Here is a 23,429-nt window from a genome sequence, read left to right as displayed (position 1 = left end):
TTGGCAAAAGGACATGAAGAAAGGGGGTCTGGTCTTCCAAATCTGAATTTGTAAACTCTCAAGATACTGTTTCTGTGCTGACTTGCTTCCTCTTCTGCTTTTCCCTCCTTAAATTGAGAATACGTCATACCTCCTCTCAGTTACTTTTCAAGCGTAGTAAGGATTAACTAGCTCATGTTTGTACACTTCTCTGAATGTATAATGAGCATAATTGTTTATTCTCACAGTTAAAGACTTCTGGGCTTGAAGATTTTAGTCCTGTACATACAGACATTATTCCTATTTTTAGAGTTGTAAGTTGTTATAAAAATATGCATAACTTATGACAGCTCCTTTCATCAAGGAAATGGTGAAAAGCTGTCGTAGAGGTAGTAAGGCAACATACACCTCTGTTTTGGTAGTCATTCATCATTCTTTTCCAAAAGCTTCTTTCTTTTTGATGCCTATGAAAAGACAAGCTCCAGCAGCCCAATTCATTTTTCTCATTTGTTCTGTGCTAGGAAGTCCACAAGCTCACATTTTAAGAGAAGTCCTCTGAGATTCATGTGTGTGGTAATATCTATAAAGCAGCTGCAAGTACATTTTTTTATGACAATATCTGATTTTGTTTACAAAGGCCAAACCCAATACTGTTGTAAATCTCTAGGGGAAATGCTTTTAACTTTTATTCAATTAATTCAAAATATTGAGGCAGTAAAAAGAGCTTGTTTAGATGTTCGTTATAAAAGCAGTGATTTATAGTGTCAGTTACTCTAATAATAGCTTTATAGGATTAAATTATTTATTGCTAGGAATTGAAGGAAACTAAAACTAAATGCAAAACCAATAATGCTGCTATTTAGGTTTCTTTGGAAAGAACATCATTACTTCTTTTGGTCTGTTCCTCATTGTTTCTCACCAAATAACTTTTGGTAATTGAAGTACATTTCAGGAATGGCAAATTGGAAGTTCCAACTCAGCTTCTTTTGGAAGAATAAACAGATAAGCCTATTTGGCCTATTTGTTAGTATTGTGTTTCTTCAAAGCTTGCAAAAACAGTCTGGAAAAGGTCTTCTTTCAGCCTTCCCAAGATTATTTAAGCTAACAACTTTACCTTGCTCCTTCTTAAATCAAAGACAAAAGTACAACATCTAGCACAATGAGGACTAATTCTTGATCATTGGCCATTTCTGCTGAAAAATCATCATTTTCAAATCACAGTCTTATGTGCTAAACACATATATTTTCAGGACAAATTCAGCTTGAGTATGTCTGGTATTCTGGGCTTATCTAGGGTATTATCATCACTGTAAATAAAAATACAATTTTGTTCAGTGAGTGATTTGTGTAATCTGCACTACAAGTATTTAGCCTTTAATAAGCATTGACAGGAGATGGGAAAATCAGGAGAAACATCTCACTCCATCAAGGTCAACGTCAGTATCTTTGTTACAGGCAGAAATCCACTGGTCTCAGGGAACTTAATGCATGAGCTGGGAAAGACAAGAGTCATAGAACCACAGAACCATAGAATCATAGATCCATAGACTCAACCTTTAGGATCATCAAGTCCAACCTTTGAATGAGTGGAGGAAAGGAGAATGAAAAAGATTTGGTGCACCTGATGCTTCAAAAGGTCACAGGAGCAACCAGCAACAAAAGCTAGATCTGATCCTCATTACAAAGCTCTGCAGATGCTGGAAGAGGGTGTCTCAAGAGTAAAAATACCATACAAAATAGGTTACAGAAAGGATAAAAAAAACATACCTCTGACAGAGAAGAAGGTAACCTGCACTACAGATATGTTTAAGGTAGATTCTTGGGGTTTATACTGAGTCATGAATAATAACTTTAAATGAAACTGCCTAAAAGGCTTGACATTAACTATTAGCAATTCTGGGGATCACAAATCAAACATTTATTATCTGACAGTGTATCTGTTTGCAGGTTCCGGAAGTTCCATTCACTTTAGCAGGTTGTTATTATTTGCTCAGAATGTCACATCAGAAATGAATTATCATTATAGGCTAGTTTAAAAATCCAGCTATCCACTCACAGGGTTAAGTATATCCCGTGACTGAAAACTACTCACACAAACAGGAATACTGAGAAAGGAGAAGAAAAAAAACTACTGTCAAAAATGTCTTTTCAGAAACTGCTGTTTGACAAGTTATATATAATGAAGCCATCCTTACAACACAGTCTTACTTGAGATCTGTTAGGTAAAAAAAGAAAGAAGGAGCTATAAAATTAATACTATTTGTAATAGAAGACTTAGCTACTTTTGATAAGAACTTGTAAATAAGAAAATGTACTTTTTTTTTTTTTCTTAATGTAAACTAAGATTGGTTTTAAGAGGAGTCTGTATGTGTTTTTGAAGACATAGCTAGAGAATGCTTATGCTTTTCATTCCCAATGGGTACAGTTGAAACTTTTCATGAAGTCAAAGAATTATAGCTTTAGGTAATTGTGGGAAGAACAACTCTTGTTTGAAGAAGGAATGAAAATGAGGTATATAATTTATATAATCTAATTTAAATCAGTGGACATTGTATAACTCATTGCCCACCTACTTACAATATTAATCCTGCATACAGCAAATGAAGACAAGATGACTAACAAAAAAAGTTGAAATTAATCTTAAACAAATTATCCAAAGCAATGTTTCACATAAAGCTGAAAAATGTCACTCAAATAGAACCCAATATAATTTTCATTAAATTGGAGAGACAATCAAGTTCATCACACTTCGAGTTAATAATAAGCAATATGAGGAGGTTTTATTGTAGTTAGTGATGGTTATACAAGAAAATAATGACACTGATAAAAAAAATAATTGAAGAAATTGGTTTCTTGACATCGATAAGAAAGAATTACTTCCAATAATGTAAAATACGCAATAAATCAACTCAAGCAAGTACATTCTCATGGGAAAGATGGAAAGACCATACCAGCTGTTACACTACAGTTAATGACCTAGGGCAAAGTGTAGGTCACAGAATAAATATTTAAACAAACTTTATGAGAGCTCACATCTACTGGTGAAGGAGCAATAGTTCAACAGAATAAAGTGCTATTGGTTAGGATATGCCATTCTGGCCTTGCAAATGGCATGATGGAGCATGGGTGGAGAAGCAATGCCACCCCAAAAGTTTTCTTAAAACAAAAAATAATAATCATACCTGAGTGCATAAATCTAAGTCTTCAGTAGTGATTTTACAGGGAGATTTTATAGCAGTCAAAGATCAGGCTGATTATCTTCAAGTTGATTTTCTTTCAGCAAGGAGGGATGCTTAGATTAATGCAGTCTCTTTTTTTATTATTGTCTTGAAGTTATTTTATTCTGTCATAAAATAGGGCAAATTAAAATGGAATGAAGAAATTCTGTAGCTTGCCACAAAAATCTTAATAGTCAAAACCCTTCTGCAATTCTGAAATTTTAACCCTTAAATCTACTGGTTTGGTTTGGTTTGGTTTTGGGTTATTTCTAGAACAGAAAGGTTGGAGGGTCCCCCCTCAATGAAATGTGATTATTTTGGACAATAATTTACAGATAATATGGACAATAATGGTCCATGTTATGGAGGTAGTTATTGCAACCTTCACCTCATCTATAATGTTTATACCAGGTAAAAGCACAGAGAGCAGAAACGAGAGCCTCTGCTGGCCCCTCAGTGTTTGCAGTGTTTCTAGCCCCCACAGTTTTATTGGATTGAGGTTTTGCTATTATTGACTGGTTTCTACTAGGAGCTGCAGATTTCAGCATAACCAGTTTGATAAGACATACAAGCATAGTAATAAATTGATAACCAAGGACTCTTCTGTCTCTGCTTTTAAGATTGTTCCAAGGAAAGCTTTGAGCATATGTGTCCATCCTTTCTTATCACATTCTATTTCCCCCAAAAATTAAGGCAGAAACTCTCCTGCTCAAGCCGTATCAGTGAAGCAGTATGCATGCACATCAGCTGAAGATCTTCACCTTGCTACTTCCCTTTTCAGTGTCCATAATTTACTAGAGGTTTGTTCTTGATTAATATTCTAAGTATCTGACAAAGTCAAACAGGTTTATTACCTTTCATTTGGTAAGAAGCTCATGCTCTCAGTGGAAACTTAATGCAAAAAGAATGAGTTACCTTTGAAAGCAAAATATTAAAAGTCATTTCCATGTTTGTAGCCTTCAGATCTGCAAAATCCATGCAATGCTTTAAAATGAAGCACTGATTATTTGACATGAAAAGACATTCCTTGTAGCAGATGTTTTTTGGTTGTTGGTCCAAGTAGCCAATGTTGCAAAATCATTTCTCTGATGGTGCGATAGAGTGTAATGCATACCTGAAAATACTTCATAGCCAGAGGGGTTTGCCCTTCAAATATATCTCCTGGCTGCATAAAATGACCATATGAGAGAAAGATATGCTTCAACAGTGCATGTGAGTAAATCTGCTTCTTTGTAGCTGACTAGTTCTTTCAAATGGTCAGCCTCCAGACAGATGGAGAAAACAGAAAGAGCTGAAGAGAAATGATTACATGAAGCAGTCTGAGCTAATCATCCATATGTGGAAACATTTACCTTCCTAAATACAGCCCTCATGATCCAAATAAGGTAGAAGACTTTGGGGAGACACAGCACAAATTATGTCATAAAACATAGAATCACCACTATGTTGAGAGCTGGAAAAAATCATTGAGTATTAGTAGCTCTTCTATTCAAAAGGATTATTTAACTTTTTGGCTTTTTGAAAATCTATCATGAAATCTATTAATTAATACTGTGTCCTAGCTGTATAGCAGCTAGAACTAGTAGAATTTTCTTGAGGACCAGCAATGGGGACAATGCGTAGGTTTAAGTGAGAATGGGTATTTGAATAAAAGGACTTGAGCCTTGGATTGAAGAAAAAAACCTACTGGTAATAAAAAACATATTTTTAATTCCACAGCAAATTTAAAGTGCACTAAATTTCTCACAGAACCATTCTTATTTTATCTGCTTAGAGCTCAACTGGTAAAAAATATCTCAAAGTCATTCATATTACTTCTGTGTAAAATTGGTGTTGAGAAGAGAGATCAGATTCATAATTTTATCTAAATTGTTTTTATTTGCAATGAAACCGTGGAGGGAGAGTGTGACCCACAGAAAAATGTACACTTATCATGGATCTTTTAACAAAGCCATCTGTGCATTTCTTAAGAATGAAACTTTCATCATAGTGTGACTTTTGTTCAGGATATCAAAATGGTTATTATGCCTTGGCTCAATTCACTCACAGTAAAATTGTATTTGCACTTGGCAGATGAAATAAGGAATAATGAGGTACTTACAGAAATTAGATTTCTACATTACAATATAATCAGATTTTAATGAAACAAGTAATATATATCATTCATACAATTTAGTTTGTGATAAACCTCACTGGATTAACACAAGATTTGTTTTGGTGGCCAGGAAGCCCTGAAATGATTTATTCTTTGAGGTAAAATGTTGCCTTATCTGTGTAAAATCTATGACAGAGTTATATACAGCCTTCATTATTTCTCTCCCATTGGATAATTGAAGATCTACAGGATTATTTAAAGTGATGAAGTAGCAACCTTAGCTCATTTTACACTTTCCAATTTCATGCTTGTCTTCTGTAAAATCTTTTCCATAAATTAATGTTCAACAGAACACAGATGCAGCACAAAGTATAAAACTTAAATACTTATTGATTAAAATTGTATCCAGAGTCAATGACACTAGAATTTCTGGTGAATGTGTAGTACCAACCAGTGTAAACTTTGCTTGTAAGGCGTGTATTCACAACAGTGAACTTAATCAAGCCAAGATAGAAATAGGAAAGTCAACAGCATCAAGATAAGTAGCTGAATGTTTACAACAGTGACTGAGTTTAGTTGCCGTGATTAAGTCTGTTACCTCCAAAACAACCTTGACCTACATCTTCTTTTCTTGCACAGAAATACAACAGAGAAAAGAAGTTAATGTGAACACTTAAGTCATAGTATGAGTTTTTGCTGAAGAACTACTGGAATTTAACTGGATCCTATATTTAAGGGTGAGCCGTTGTAGGCTCCCCTGTAATCAATGCTCTAGAGGGAAAATCAGATTTTATATGTGTCTCCTTGGGGTTCCATGTCTCTTTAAAGAGTTCATTCAATGAATAAATCCTTAACTTAGGTACTGCAGGAAATGCATTCTATTACCACAACGAAAACAATCCCAAGTGTTTATAGTTCACATGATTTACCAATATATATGTATACAAAAAAGTACAGATTGGGAGAAGAAAAAAAAGCTTAGAAAGCCTGTATAAAAGTCGGCACTTGTCTCATAAGATAGAGAACTGTTAGCAGTATAAATGGACAAGCCAATTACTGGGCTTCTGAGCAAAAGAATTTTTGGAAGCTGCAAAAATCACTTAAACTTCATATCTGATGCTCCCTCCCTGATTTATAGTCTACTCTCCTTGTCCTTCCTTGTTATTATAACATTGTGATTTGAAGGATTCATGCCTCCTTATCTATGTGGATATTTTTGTTACACACTTTACAGAAACTGATACCAATTCTAAGTTGTTTAAATGTTTATTCTCATTGTAACTGGTTTAAGCAGTGGTTCATATTCTGCTAAACTTCAGTTATGTTACTGTCACTGTCCTTTTAGTAACCTTCCTAGTGGAGCTGTTTATTTGCAGCTTGGATGTGAGGAAAATATCGTTTTAGAGACATGTTTTCTTTATAGTTCTTATTTTTATATACTCTGGCAGAGTTACGCAGGAAAATACTTCATTTGGCTTCTTTTGCATTATAAATATCTGGGTACTTCAATTTTTCTTTCACATGTAGGCCTAACGGTCACTTACAGATCTAAGTCCACAAGATGTGGCTTTGTCATCCTAACAACTGCAAGCCAACACTTTGTATAAATTCTAGGCGAAGGATAACTACTGTGTCGCAAAATTACAGATAGTAATGATGCATTTTAAAGAAGTATTTTGGGTGAGCATGCAGAAGGATGTATGCTCAAGTATTTAAAAAAAAGATGTTTGAAAAGGATATGGAAAATTTACAAATGGGACTAGAGGCCCAGTAAAATGCCTCGTCAGCAGGTAAGCGGTGTACTCTGTAGTTTATCACCAAAAAAAAACCTGTCAGGAGACTTGTTTATGGTATGTAAGTACTATAAAAATTAGAGCACCTCCCTCCACACCAAAACCCAGTTACTCTGTGGATCATTAATCTCTCAGAATAAAAAATAATGAGAGTCAGAGGCTGCAGATCAAAGCCACACAAATCTATAATGCAAACGGATTTTACAGTAAATATAATTAACCTGCAGAAATCTGAAGGGAAGAAATGGTTTCCACTGGTGACATCAGCAGTGATTAAGTGTGCAAATGTCCATTAATGCCACTTTGCTGTATGCTGCCTGTCTTTTTGTAGCTTGGCATTCTAACTTCCTTATTTAAGCAAAGTAGTGATTATAGGAAGACAAGAGAAAGCAAATATTCTGGCATCTGCTTTAAAAATTATTTTATATCAGGTTAGTTTAAACTATGATTTTTTTTTTCAATTTGTGCAAATCAATTCTTCAATTATTAACAGGAAAATAACTTCCGTATGTTTCTCTTTTTTTTTTTTTTTCCATAGCAGCCCACACAGATGATTTTTTTCTTTTATATAAAAGAATATTTCTGTCTCTTTTCAATCTTACTACAAATAATTCCCACATTAGCATTTTACTTTGAAACATTCCCTCCTGCTTTCTTTATTCTGTCTATTAAGCTATGTCTATTTGCATTGAACTTTGTCTGCCAATTATAAATCTAAATTGACAAACCTAAATTATGTGTCTCTTCTTTTGTAATAATGAGTCAATTTTTTAATATCAAGCTTTAATCTCTGTTTTAGTTGAATTTAAATAAATCATCAAGTCAAACCATTAAATAAGTTATTTCAGAAACAGACATTTCAATATTTATTGGCAGTGTTGTGATCGCTCTTCTATTCAAAAGATTTTTTTTTAAAGTACACTTGTATAACACTAAAAGGGAAAAGGACAGAGAAAGGAAATGTAATAATAAAAAACAAAATTGTAGGAAACTATATTCAGAGGTATCCAATTTAGTATCTTCATTTCTGCCCTATTTACATATTAAGAGAACAGGAAAAGTAACTGAACAAGGAAATACTTTTTCACTGTGAGGGTGACTGAGCTGGCACAGGTTGCCCAATGAGTCTCCATCCTTGGGGATACTAAAAAACATCATCCAGGCAACTGGCCCTATCTGTTTCTTGCTTGAGCAGGTGGGTTGGACCAGGTGACCTCTAATGTCCCTTCCAGCCTCAACCATTTTGTGATTCTCTGACTTTATGCCATTGTTTTGCAGCTTAACAGAAGCAAAACTGCGATTTGTGATTTGCCTAAGCAAGTGCAGTGCAGAATGTAAAAAAGAATATTTTGTGAAAGAGACAACTATACCGTTTCTGTCAGACCATCATCAAAGAAGGGAGTAGGACAAGTAGTTTGCAGCAGACTGCAGAAACTAGATCAGGAGAAGTAGGTTACACTTACTAACAATAACTTCCATGTTTGTTACACATTGTTACTACACAGAGTAACTGCCTTTGAAGTAAAAGTGAAGGGTAGTCAAAGAACTGCATGAGCTGGAGCAAACAGGAAAGGCAGGAAAAGATGTGCACAAGTCAGCACAGCCTGGTATTCCAGAAACTTCTTTAACTGACAAAAGAGATCTGTAATTATTCCTATAGCCTATGTGTCAAATGCAGTGTCAATTAGCACAGTATGCTTTACATCTCTTTACATTGGTTGGGGTTTGGGAGACAGGTTACGTCTGATATTCATTCTAAGGCTTCCAGCAAAAAAAAAAAAAACATATGAGAAGCTGAATAGCTTCATTCATCTCCCCTGCATTTAACTTCTGCCAACAAGGACAACCCCTGCAGCTGTGATACAAGCTCTGATACTGGATAAAATGTGAACAGATTGTGACAGGAACTATACAAATGCAAGGTATTACTGACATACATGGATGAGAGATAATGAGTGTGAAATCAAACAGTCAGTGTTACAAAGCAAAATATGTAATGTAGCTACATTTTGACAAGTGGCACAAAACTGCTGCTAAAGCAACACAACAATGGAAAGGTGATGATTTCTGTTGACACCACAGGAGATGGAAGTGCCCACACACGCATATTATCAGAAACTACATTGCTACAGCCTCCTTCAAAGGCTGCCACAAGTTCAGCTTTCTCAGTCAAGTCACAAAGGTTACCTGCTGCTGAAGGATCCAGCTGGGATTGAAGGACTGGGATAGAAAAACCATGGAGGTTTGTCACAAGAATTGCAGAAGACAAAAACCAAGGATAAGTTTATCTCTGAAACACCTGGCCATGGAATTGAACCAGTCAATGAGACAGTCAGTATAAGGTTTCACTGCATAAGGATTTGGCCTTTGACATGACTTTAACAACACATGATAGGACAGTGGTATTGTATTTGTTTACCAAACTTCCATGGGGACACACCTCCATGAGATACAAAGATACCCAAAGCTTCCTTATGGTCGCTCTTCAGAGGGTATATATTCTAAAGTACAGAATTCTTTGATAGTTACATGACACACTAGCTGTTTGCCTTCATAAGGCATTTACAAATTTAAGATGTTTAAGTGAAATTTTTTCCTTATTGCAGAAGTTCACTCATAAGATAAAGCCTGTCCTCCATTCTGTCTCTTTCAGAGCTGAGGTTCAGAGAGTATGTTTTAAAAATCACTGTTAGGTTAAGAATACTGCCCTGTGATTTGTCAGTGATTTTGGTTTTCATTAAACAGCCAGTTACGTTATAGACAAGGCATCCACCAGAACATGGGAAAAACAAGACCTGACCAGATCAGAGTAGACCATACTAATGAGCTTTTCTAGTTTCAATATATATCCTATACTTTATGCGTCATGTGATACAGAGTAGTTAGGTATAAGAGACAGTTGTTGGCTAGGAAATTTCTTTCTAACCCCTAAAAGTAGAGACTGACTTATGTTCTGAAAAATGGAAATTTAGGTTCTCTTCAAAGTCTTCCTTTACTGTATATTTTTATTAGCCATACAGTTGTTATTATCAATTGATTTGACACACTTTATGACAAGAATGTGGTTTTGTCACTTGAGGGACCGAGTTTCCTGGTCATACTGTGTGTTCTGCATAGCTCATATTTCCTTTGGGCTTCATATGAGAGTATTTCCCAGCTTCTCGTTATTCTCACCCACATCTTTGAACCTCATCTCTTTCCCTACTATTCTTTCAGAGCTGATGTGAAATCTACTGAATAAAATGTGCCAGTGTCAGGCATGCTTTTTACTTCATATGAGCATGTTAAAATATTGTTCTTCAGATCATGTTGTTTGTTTAGTTGACAGGCCCATACTGAGCGGAGGTCTTCATTGTGTTGTTCACAATAGAATGCAATTTTAGTTTTCAGATCATAGTACCTTTCTGCTATCAAATTACTGAAACTGCTATCGAAACAGTTTTATATTATTTCCTCTAAACACTTTAGTGTACAGAGAGAGAATTATTCAGATATGCTGCCTTCCATGCGAAGTTTGTCTGATCTACTTGTTAAGAGTTCCAACATTATTTGTGTTTTTCTGATTCCTTGTCTATTTCTTTTCTATTATCCCTCTGACTTTGATCCCTGATTTAAGGCAATCTCCAGCTCCATTCTTTAAATGAACCCAAACTACTTTGTTGTGTTTTTTTTAATGTCTAATGCTATTCTTTTTAATCAATTGGCTCCAATTTCCCACTATCATGCCTAAGAGGATAAACTGTTTCCTCCTTCTTTGCCTATTGCTTATTATCTTCAGGAAACTGTTATTATTCTTCCTTGGTCAGCTAATTATTTTTTCACTTGTTACAATGCTTGCTTGCTTCAATTCATTTGAATTTTCTACTGTTCACACTTTAATTATCCTAAATGCTCCAAGTTTACCCTTGCTGCTGTTCTCTTTACATCTTTATTTTAACTGCATTAGTTTCTGCCACTTCTGGATATAAAGATTTAGTAAAGCACTTCTGTGAGTAAACAGAGAGTATTTGTATTTTACAGTGAAGTGAATTCTCTGGATTTTGGTGTAGGGAATGGATTAATATTGCCCTCCTGAAGATAAAACACATTGACAGGTACTTAACGTTACATGGCAGATAAACAATGATGATACCAGTTTTACACTTTTCTAGCTGTACTATTGATCCTGTTTATCAGCCCTACCATAAAATACCAAGCTATTCAGTATGTTATCTCCTCCAATTAGGTGAATCTCATTAATCCCATCTTGTATGTTACCTGTCTCTGAACTTGTAATATTTGAATTCAGTCTTGGAAAACTGTTTACAGCAATTGAACAAGATAGTGGAACAGGAAAAACATCTTGTATTCTCTGTTTCAAAATCTTATATAGAATCTTTTTTCTTCTTTTCTCCTAGAGGCAACTTCTGGCTTTGCAGTATTTCTACAACTGTTATCATTGCCACAGCAAGAAATCAAAGGAAAATCTACCTTTCTTCCTACGATTAAGTATGACTAATTTCCCTTTTTCCTTTACCCAGCAGATCTGCTCTTTCTCTATGCAGATATAAATGAAGCTCACTTATCACTTCAGGGAAGGATATATATTCATATTTTGAATCTATTTCTCATGAATAATTGAACACTGTCGAGAATGTGATTTTTGAAATAATTAAAACTAACCTGTGATCAGGGAATCTGAGGAGGAGGAACAAGACTCCTGCCTATGAAACAATGTTTAACAGAATTGAATGCTGATCTGCTGTGTCTCAAATCCAAGAGCCTATGTTTTGCCTGTATCATTCCTAATATTCCTCATGTAAAAGCTCAGTTATCTACAAACAATCAATTTGAGACTGCTAATTATGTGAAAAAAAACTAAATTTGTTCCACTTCAGTTAATTTTTTTTTTTTTTCCTCTCAGTATATAAACCAGTAGCCATGAGTTTTGGATCCTGATGCATTATTATGAGTTTTGGATTGGGTGCATTATTTAAAGCTAAACCCTCTCTGTGCCTCAATTTATTCTCACAAATAGAGGATTAATGGAGCATAATAAGGAAACTGTACACTCCAATGGGTGCCTGTAACAGATGTTATAGAAATGAGGGAACTTTCTGATTCCTAAAGAATAAGGACTTGACTCCCGTGTTGACAACATGTTAGGTTTTGCTTATATGATTTGCTTATACGATTTGCTTATACGATTTGCTTATATGATTCAACAAATCCTTGAGGGCACATACCACCAAAATAGCATGTGAAGACCCCTTTCCCAACAAAACGGGGTCTGCTCCCAAGGCAGATTAAACGGACATAAAGTCCTGTCTTCTTCATCATCTTCCCCTGGCACCTGTGGAGTATTATTTGCTCTCTTCCATAAGAAGGCCAAACTTTTCTTGACTCTAACAGGTCGAGAAGAACAGGGAGGGCTCAGCCAGTCTGTCTGCTCATGCATCAGACCAAATTGAACCCCTGACCTCTAATGGAACATGTTGATTTTCCATGCAAGAGACAACATCCATTACAGTGATATCCTTTCCCCTAGTCTTGATTTTTAATGCACAGTTTGAAAAGAAAATACTCACATAACAATTCATTTTGCACATGGATTATTTTTCATTGGGTAGAGATGAAGTTTAGTAATTTTAATTACTTAGTTTCATTAAGGATTTCATTGCAATTAGCACAACTTTCATTTAAATAAAGATGAAGTTTACTGCATGATGAAAATTTTTTGAATTATGTGACATTACACTTATGTATTTTTTATCAAAACATTTGATTGCACATTAACAATGCATTACATTTGACAAATACAAAATAAACTCTGGAGAATAAACATAATGATTTGTTTTGTGTTTCTTACATGAATGTAAATCATGACTCCAAAATATTTGTTTCATCTTGGTAAGAGATGGGGAAAGCTCCTTTAGTTTTGCAGCTTTCTCTCTGGAGTAATTTCCTGATGATTTTGGTGGGTGTGAGGAGGTGCATTCAGGCTGCCTCCTCCTCCTGTGGACAGTCTGGATAGCTGAGGGTTTAAATCAACCTCTGGCACTTGGAATACTTGTCTGTGGGTATAGGGCTATGTCTATGCTATTGACTAAAACAAGGTGAGGGAACGTTTTTGTGTCCTGAGGACAAGGAGCACTGCCTGGCTGCTGTCCAATCTATACAATGCAGGGCCATAGGTCTCCCCTAGGCCCCGTGTGGTGTACATCTGGACCCAGCACATAATTTGTTTTCTATGCATTTTTCAGTTCAAATAATATACGAGGCTACAGTAATATAAGGGCTATATTGTGGCTATTAGAACAATATTTAACTATCATGAAATTGAGGATGTGTTGCATATCCTGATCTGTGATGTGAAGATACCAAGAGAGCTTTGAGGATGTACCATCTTCTGTAATAGCTTGGGAAAAATTCCTGAGAAGGAGGAAACTAAACCTAGTTCAGTCCCATCCTGACATAGAGAATGGCTCTGGCACTGTTGCACCCCTTCCAGGTATTGCTTGGAGAAGAGCTTGTTCTGTTTGTACCAAAAGCATACCAAGAAGCACACTAACAGTTCAGCCCTGTGTGTAGTCAGCAGCACACTGCTTACACCAAGATCCTGTTTTATTTAGCAGGCAAAAAGAGAGCTAGTTTAGTATGGATTTCATTCTTCTTTCCTCTTTCCTGAAAAGGTCTTACTTCTGTTACACAGAAATGTCCATAGTACTATAAAACTGGTCAGTATCAGCAGAGATATAGCCTTGTATACCAAGGGGAAAAGATGTACTGATCTAACTGTGTCTGTTTTAGTGGCACTGTACTGCTTTATCAGCATATTTTAAGGGACATAAAAATGTTCCCACTAAGGCAAGGTCACTTTAATGGCAAAGAAGTCAAATGTTTAGTAGATAATAGCCTGTACAACTTTCCTAGCACTCTGTATTTGTGCTGCTTGTTAAGTCTTGTGTGCTAAGCTATCCTATAATGCAGCAGCAGACTTAGGTCTGTTAAGTCTGGCTTTTTGGTACATCAGGCTTCTCTCTGGTGGACAAAAACTTATCTGCAGCTTTGTTATCCACCTGGTTTCCTTATGACAAGTGTCCTTATGACAAAGGAAAGAGCTGCTTCATCTTACTTAGAATCATAGAATCATAGAATACTTAGGGTTGGAAAGGACCTTAAGATCATCTAGTTCCAACCCCCCTGCCGTGGGCACAGACACCTTATGCTAAATCATATCACCCAAGGCCTCGTCCAACCTGGCCTTGAACACTGCCAGGGATGGAGCATTCACAACCTCCCTGGGCAACCCATTCCAGTGCCTCACCACCCTAACAGGAAAGAATTTCCTCCTTATATCCAATCTAAACTTCCCCTGTTTAAGTTTTAACCCGTTACCCCTTGTCCTATCACTACAGTCCCTAATGACGAGTCCTACCACAGCATCCCTATAGGCCCCCTTCAGATACTGGAAGGCTGCTGTGAGGTCTCCACGCAGCCTTCTCTTCTCCAGGCTGAACAGCCCCAACTTCCTCAGCATGTCTTCATACAGGAGGTGCTCCAGTCCCCTCATCATCCTCGTGGCCCTTCTCTGGACTTGTTCCAACAGTTCCATGTCCTTTTTATGTTGAGGACCTCAGAACTGCACACAGTACTCCCAGGTGAGGTCTCAGGAGAGCAGAGTAGAGGGGCAGGATCACCTCCTTCGACCTGCTGGTCACGCTCTTTTTGATGTAGCCCAGGATACGGTTGGCTTTCTGGGCTGCAAGCGCACACTGAAGCCGGCTCATGTTCATTTTCTCATCAACCAACACCCCCAAGTCCTTCTCCACAGGGCTGCTCTGAATCTCTTCTCTGCCCAACCTGTAGCTGTGCTTGGGATTGCTCCAACCCAGGTGTAGGACCTTACACTTGGCATGGTTAAACTTCATAAGGTTGGCATCAGCCCACCTCACAAGCGTGTCAAGGTCCCTCTGGATGGCATTCCTTCCCTCCAGGGTATCAACCGAACCACACAGCTTGGTGTCATCGCAAACTTGCTGAGGGCGCACTCAATCCCACTGTCCATGTCACCTACAAAGATGTTGACCAAGACCGGTCCCAACACCGATCCCTGAGGGACGCCACTCATTACTGGTCTCCAGCTGGACATTGAGCCATTGACCACAGCTCTTTGTGTGTGGCCATCCAGCCAGTTCTTTATCCACCGAGTGGTCCATCCATCAAATTGATGTCTCTCCAATTTAGAGACAAGGATGTTGTGTGGGACAGTGTCGAACGCTTTGCACAAGTCCAGGTAGATGACATCAACTGCTCTACCCCTGTCCATCAGTTCTGTAGCCCCATCATAGAAGGCCACCAAATTGATCAGGCAGGATTTCCCCTTAGTGAAGCCATGCTGGCTGTCACCAAGCACCTTGTTGATTTTCATGTGCCTTAGCATGCCTTCCAGGAGAATCTGCTCCAAGATTTTGCCAGGCACAGAGGTGACACTGACTGGTCTGTAATTCCCTGGGTCATCCATTTTCCCCTTCTTGAAAATGTGGGTTATATTTCCCTTTTTCCAGTCATCGGGAGCTTCACCTGACTGCCATGATTTCTCAAATATGATGGCCAGTGGCTTCGCAACTTCATTCTCCAGGTCCTTCGGGACCCGCAGATGGATCTCATCAGGTCCCATGGACTTGTGCACGTTCAGATTTTTAAGATGGTCTCGAACCAGTTCCTCTCCTACAGTGGGCCCAAGGTCTTCACTCTCACAGTCCCTGCATCTGCCTTCCAAGACTTGGGTGGTTTGGTCAGAGCCTTTGCCAGTGAAGACCGAGGCAAAGAAGTCATTCAGAACCTCAGCCTTCTCCAAATCCTGTGTAGCCAGTTCTCCCGAGAGCTTCCTGAGGGGGCCTACATTCTCCCTAGTCTGTTTTTTATTTGCTATGTACCTGTAGAATCCCTTCCTGTTATCTTTAATACACCTAGCTAAGTTTAATTCTAACTGGGCCTTAGCTTTCCTAACCTGGTCCCTAGCTTCCCGGACAACACCCCTGTACTGTTCCCAGGCCACCTGTCCTTGCTTCCACTTATTAAAAGCCTCTTTTTTAATTTGAATTTTCCTCAGGAGCTCCTTATCCATCCAAGGAGGTCTCCTGGCCCTCCTGCTGCACTTCCTTCTGGTTGGGATGCAACACTCCTGAGCTTGCAGCAGATGATCCTTGAATATCAACCAACAGTCTTGGGCCCCCCTGCCCTCTAGGGCTGTATCCCATGGAACCTTCCTAAGCAGGTTCCTGAAGAGGCCAAAGTCTTCTCTTTTGAAGTCCAGGGCAGTGAGCTTGCTGCATGCTCTTCTCACTGTCCTGAGGATCTCAAATTCGAGCATCTCATGATCCCTGCATTCAAGGCTGCCCTGGAGCGTCACATTTCCAACGAGCCCTTCCCTGTTGGTGAGCACGAGGTCAAGCACGGCATCTCTCCTTGTCAGCTCCTCTATTACTTGCAGAAGGAAGTTGTCTTCTACACAATCGAGGAACCTCCTGGATTGCTTGTGCCGGGCTGTACCGTCCTTCCAACAGATGTCAGAGTGGTTGAAGTCACCCATGAGAAAAAGGGCCTGTGAGCGTGAGGCTTTTTCCTATCTGTCTATGGAGTGCTTCATCCATTTTTCAAAATGTAAAAACAAAAACAAAACAAAGCAAAAAACAAATCAAAACCCTGGGTTTAAATGTATTCACCATTGCATCTTTTCCTTCTGTAAATCAATTCAGATTTTGTAAACTAAATGCACATTCTAATTCTGAGATGCTTGCACTTTCGAAGTGTATCAAACTGAAATGACCGTGAAGAAAAATTGTATTCTCGTTTGTATGACTGCATGTTTACTGTCTGAGAACTCTTAGAGAGTCTTGTGCACAGAATTAGAGAGCATTTAGTTTTCAAACTAAATTTCTTGTCCTAGCAAAGTGAAAACCGATGTTCATGACTTCTAGGCAGGTACTTCTACAACTTCAAAATAGTCATTGGGTAGAATCATGTAGCCTTTTCCTGCCAGTATGTCTTTTTCTTTCTGAAAATGAACAACCTCTCTCAGTTTTTCAGTTTGTTTTTCCTGACGCCGGCATCGCTGCTGCACTGTCTTGAATTTCTTCCACAGTTTTTCAACTTGCTCCTCCAGCTGCTGAATTAGTTTTCATTGATGAACTGTATCCTCTATGGTATAGTTGTGATCACAAAATACGGCGAGATTGCTAGGCTTCTGCAGAGGAGGCATCAATAATCCAATACTTGGATCGACTAATCTGGCATCTATCTGAGAGATATGAAATGGAGGAGTTGACGGAGATGCTGGTAGTACTGAAGATGCTGGTGGCGGAGGTGGCGGCGTCGGTGGCAGTGGGGGAGGCGGTAGCAGATCTTCTGGCTGTTCTGTAAATTCTTCAGGCTTTTTGCTAGGTTCAGTGTAACAAAATATCGTGGGCACGGCGAAGAAGAGATAGTGGCACAAAACGTTTCTCTTCAAATTTTCTAGAGTCAAATGTACCTCTGAACTTCTCACAGAGAGGAGTCTCTCTTGAAGGCCTGTGAATCTTTTCTTCTCCATCTCAGGGCTTTTGCACGTTTTCACCTTGAAAGCATATATTCACAAACTGAAGCAACAGAGCCCATTATGCCACTTTCATTTATGTCCATAGCAAAGGTTAAAGCGCATACCAGAGCAAGCCTGCTTTTCAGACCCCTCTTTCTTGCCTTAAAGAAAATTTTAATGGTCAATATTAATATATTAAACTGTTTTAGAGAACTGTAAATAGCCTTTGGTGAGATTTTTTACATGTGAGAATCTGTGAAAGAACGTGTTGATTTTGAAAACATTTTCTGACCTCAGAGGAAACTCCCTCAGACTGTTACAGAGCCTCTTCGCAGTCAGGTGCTGGGAGTCAGTTCAGGCTTTAACCAATTTTAAGATACGTGTTTCATGCAAACTTGCTCTCAAAAGTAAGACTTAATGCTTCTCTTTTTTGTCAACAAAAAAATTGCAGATGCCTGAAAGAAACCAGAGCTCTAAACAAGATTTTATCTTGTCAAAAACAGTCACTCCAGATACAAAATGACACATTTTTATTGCTCTTTATGAAAAGAATCTTTTCTCTGAGACTAGTGGGTGCTCCAGGAAGCAGCAGGAGATTCAAGGGAGACTGACAGGTACTTTGATTTGAACAAGAAAAATGAAAGATCTTAATGACTCCAGACACTGTAGGGTCCTTACCTCATAAATATGTCTGATTCATATTCATTGCTTTCAGCAGGCTGAATCATTTCAAGCAAAATGATAGCAGGAAAAAAATCTGCTTTTTCTCTTACTATTGAGTAGCATCACTCATTCTTGAAATCATTTCTGTGTTAGAAAAATTTTACAGGGGTCCTGCGGCATTGTGGGTTCTCCAAATAATTCACTGATGATGTTAGGGCTCTGCACATGGACTATATTGCAGAATTGAGATCTAAGGAGTTTAGTAAATCCTTAATTTCCATTAATGTCATTGAAGGTTGCCATTTCCTGGGAAAGGATTTGTTGGGTCCCTTATAAGACCTGGCTACTGAACACTGTTCTGAGATTGTCAGACTTTTTTCCTCTGTCCATCTCCTCCAGCACTGTGGAATCACCCACATCCCTCATTTTAAAAGTTGATTTAATAGTTATTTTTTGGATGTACATTGGATGCAAATTTTTGCTTAGTTTGTAAGAAAGAAATCAATTTTTTGAGAGGAAAACGCTGTTTTCTAAAAATATCAAGAATTCGGGAATGATGAGTTGTTTTAAATCATTGTATTTTATTGCTTTGTATGATAACTTTCTTAGGCAATGCTTCCCTGAATAGGTCTCGTTATTTAGATTTCAAAAGGGACCAAGTAGACACTTTAAGACTGATAAGATTCTGTCCACTAACAGTTCTAAACCATGAGAAGTTAATAGCTATTATAATGAAGTCCATTATCTAGGATTTTTTGGTGCCAGGTCTTTGACATACTCCTTTCTCTTCCTTCATGTTTGGAGATTTTTTAGAGATACACATATTACTTGAGCAGAAATAAATATTTACTACATATTATTGCATTTTAAGGCTTCTTTTCTCAAACATTTTTGATCCCACAGTAGAATCTATTACAGCTTAAAGCAGTAATTCATATAACAACACTTAAAGCTCTGGGCCTGCTTAGAACCCATGTGGCCTTACTGGACTGCACTGTACTCTTAATTCTATCCATGCTAAATTAGAGCAAGTTTATTTAAGTCATCTGAGAATAGAAACTGAATTTCTGTCAGGAAGCTTCCTCATCAATTTTTGTCCTTTTCCTTAATGTGAGAGCTCCTTCCCCCTCACCTCTGTATGTTTAAGAAATGATCAGTTATCTATTTCTCAGGACTGCTCATTGGAATAATGTTTGCCAAAGTGTCACCTTGCAACTTGGATTACTATTAATCTGTTGCCGATTCTTTTTGGTTTTGTTTGCTTGTTTGTGTTTTTTAATATTTATTTTTGGGTGTAACATTTCCTACTAATGAAGAAGAATGGCCACCATCCAGAAATGTAAGGACCCTTCTTTGTCCATGGCAGAGCTTTTCGCATTCCATCTAGAAAAGTGATACAAAGATCATTTTTCCAGGTCACTAATAAGGTCACCCCTTCATTTTCCTGACTTTACGGCTTACTGGTTTACACTGCAGCAAAAATAAAGTAATTTGTCTCTGCTTTAAAGAACACAAATGACCTAACTCCACCCATCCTGCTGCTTCTGTCTCCTTTACTACTGTGAGATCATCTACCCCTGTTAATCAATCAGCCAAGTTTGCCAGACGTCATCATTTGGTGGTTCTTCCTTTCTAAAATACCCAAAGAAAACCCTCCTTCCTTAGACTGCTATCATGTTAGGAAGGTCATTGGTAAAACTTCCCAAACTTTGTCTTTTTGGCTCCTTAAACTCTCTTTGATGTTGTTTTCTCTCATCTCTGCTTAGATGATAAGCTGTTTGAAACAAGGACATTGCTGAAGCAAAGTCTTTGGTCCCTCATTAGATGGTACAGTAAGTAATAATAATGCCAGCAGAAGCAAGGAGTTGGGTAATATAGACAAAATATAGTAGCAACTCCAAATTTTATTTAAAAATAGGTATTTTCCAGTGTATTCTTTTGATTTCTCTATTAACAGTTGTAGAAGATAATAACTGAAGTCACCATTTTCCTAAGCAGTTTTCTCATATTGGCTGGTTAATGCTGTGTTTCATGCTGACCATTTATATAACATATCCTCAAGAACAGTTGTTCGCATCACTGCATTACTTGTAATTGCTTAGCCTCCCATTTAGTTTTAGCAAATCTTCCAACAGACTGAAGAGAAGTGATGCCAAGGAATTTCAGAAAAGCCATACTGAAATGTGTCAGGATCTGATCTGGCTAATCTGAGCACCAAACTGAATGGACAAATAATTTAACAAGGGGTGAAGGATGTCTAGCTCATGATGGAATCAGTCCAGGAAGAAATAAAGTCCAGTAGATCCAAACAGAAGATGAATGACATCCTAAAGGCAACAAAGATAATTTGGATCAAGCCAAAACCATTATGCAGATCTTCAAATCAGAGATGATGAAGCTACCTCACAGAGTCTGGCAAGAAGGGAACTGTGTGATTCTTTTAAAGAAGTGAAAATTGCCCATGATGAGTAGAGCAGAAGGGAAGAGAGTCAGCAGAGGTCCTGTGTTCATAATGAACTACTGTAGCAGGCAGCTGCACTTAGAACTGTGTGGGGACTCATCAACAATGATATTGGGATGAGAAATGTTAATTACAGCTGAACAGCCTCCCGGTTTGGCAGAAATCCCAGGACAAAGCGGTGGCACTTGGGCTGCAGATGCAATATTTTATAGAATCCCTGCTGTTAAAAATGCTATAGTTTCCTCAGTTTTATATATTGGTTACAGATGAACTCAAAACAGAATTTTGTTCCTTTTAGATAGAATCTGATGGTTTTACAGAGGTTTCAGTAGCAGGCTGATCATCAAAAGTGTGGGGTTCTGTTTTTTTCTTCTCTGGAGCTTAGAAAATTTGGTTGTTGTTTAAATACCAAGTACACTACCAAGGTGAAAGTCAATTCAGTGATTACCATACTGGGACCACGCTAGATACAAATGACTTCATTAATTTACTGGAGAAAAATCATTACTGTACAGAATTTGTAAGTAGTTTCTAAAGGTAATTATGCCCCGAGCAAACAAGTTACACACCAGTAGTCCTGAGACACAGAGCCATGCCCATGCCTAAGGAGTACACCCAGAGTTCCCACAGAGTCTTGATGACTTGAAAGGGAGACAGGCTGCCATCACAGTTTCAGTGGCAATTGCACTGCTCCATGACTCACATTGCATTTTGTACAGGACACACTGGAACACTTTCCTTGTTGAATTTGGACATATTTGGCAAAGTGCCTGTAGAAACATCAGCTGGGTGGGAAGTACCTATCCTCTGTGAAGTTCATCAAGATTTTAAAGACTCCCAGGTTCCCCATCAGGATATAACAAGACTTTGAGAGCTGAGGAGACATGTTTTCTATAACTGTCAGAGTCCTTGGGAACTGCACATTCACAGTGGTGACTTTGGTGAATTTAAACCACAGAAGTTTTGATTTTTTTTTTTGTGTTGACTTTTTAGATTATTTGGTTTTTTTTTAGTTTTGATTTGTTTTGTTTGCTTGTTTCTTATGTGGATTAATCTTTCTTTTAATTTAAACTCGTAGAACCCCTCTGATCCTGGGCACATACTGTTCCTCATTCTCAACCTCTACCTCATTTTCTCAGTCTGCTCTGCTTGTAAACATAAAATTTCCTTAAAGAGTTTGGTGATAAAATAAAGAACTTGCTGGAGTATGCGACCTGGAGTTGGGCAGTTAATAATTAGTGTTAGAAGTTTGAGTCAGACATAAGTTTCTCTTTCCTAATCCCTTAGAAAGGCTTTCTTCCAGTATTACCTTAACCTACCTGCTTTAGCATTGAACACTCATTGTTCTTTTAAGCTTGTCTTCAAATTTCTCCTAAATAACCACTGTAGAGTACAACACTGTTAGAGCTATTCCACTCTACATAGAATAAAATTAAACATTTATTAAAGGACAAGAGAGACTGATGACCTTAACCGAATGGCTGGGCAATCACTTTGCTGGGTGAGACCAAGTTCAAACGACCTCATAGTTTATTAATGTTGGTATCATTCAGTGTATTAGAACAATATAATTGAGGTAGTAAGTTAAGCAAAAGTCTAAGAACATAATTTTTATGTCACTGGAGCTCTATGCCAACAGATCTGAGGAGAAACAAATACTTCCAGGGTTGGAAAAGAACACCTCAGATGAACAAGGGTGCCCATAATTTCACGTTTTTCTAACCTGGTACTAGAATAAACATAACAGAATAGAAATGTAGCAGAATACTAAAAATAAAAAAAAAAAGAGGTTTTTAAGACAAGCAATGGGAGATAGCAAAAGAATGTATGTATAGTAAACCCGAAAGTACTCAATAGCACCAAGACTTGAGCTAGCCATTTCTTTGCTCATGTAGTAAATTTAAATTGAATAATGTTATTAGTATTACATCAACTATGGAAATGGGGGTGAGCTTTAAACTGTCAACATTTATTCTGAATTTTGTATTTTGCAGAATTCTTCATTCACTTTTAGCAAATACCTCTCTACTCTCCAAGTGCAGTTCCCTAACTGGTTTCCTTATGTTTCTCTTTCCTGCCCTCCATATTAACCTTTCTCTGCCAACAACCATGATCAGCAAACAATGCCACAGCAAAGGGAAAAACCCCCTCTGTAAGGCAAATACAGCAGAGTCTTGTTTGTTCTGTGAAACAGCATTAAAGCCAGTTCTCAGATCATTCCCAGATTACCAGCTGGCTGGCTGGCACAGAGCAACTGGGATGGCCCAGCTGTTGAAGAGCTTGCCAGTAAATTTGTTGCTGCATTAGTGGAGCTGTTGGCTAGGGTTTAAAAGGTGAAGGACAATGAAAGGGCAAGAATGAGGTGGAGAACCGTGTATATGAGCCAGGTGGTTGTAACGGCGCTAGCCAGGAATAACAGTTCATGAACACTGGTTGATACTAGTTATTATATTGCTGTTGCTCCTATAAATTACTTTACAGTTGATACCTCTCAGTCATGGGCCTTGATTTACAGTTTAAGTGCCTAATGTTGCAAAATATGAATAGCTGTCTTTGACAATAAGAACCATCAGAAAACCTAAGCAGAAAAATTTGTCATATTAGAAAGATCACTGTAGGGATTTGCATGTACATAAGTTTTGTTCTATGTAAACTTTATGCA

The 23,429-nt window shown here is 37.8% G+C and overlaps 1 protein-coding gene across 1 annotated transcript; it reads right to left on the bottom strand.

Moving 5' to 3' along the window:
• Window positions 1–16,776: 16,776 nt before the first annotated feature.
• On the bottom strand, window positions 16,777–17,658 carry LOC134173182 (THAP domain-containing protein 1-like). The gene is given in 1 exon segment (XM_062636958.1): window positions 16,777–17,658. A coding segment is annotated over 1 exon segment (615 nt). The 3' UTR covers window positions 16,777–17,043.
• Window positions 17,659–23,429: the final 5,771 nt, after the last annotated feature.

This window comes from Pezoporus occidentalis, unplaced genomic scaffold, assembly GCF_034315485.1.
Source record: "Pezoporus occidentalis ecotype Australia unplaced genomic scaffold, CSIRO_AGI_Poc_V1 ctg5, whole genome shotgun sequence".
NCBI classification, from domain to species: Eukaryota; Metazoa; Chordata; class Aves; order Psittaciformes; family Psittacidae; genus Pezoporus; species Pezoporus occidentalis.
Note: the sequence above shows the minus strand (reverse complement) of the source record. Positions and strands in the feature narration are given on the sequence as shown.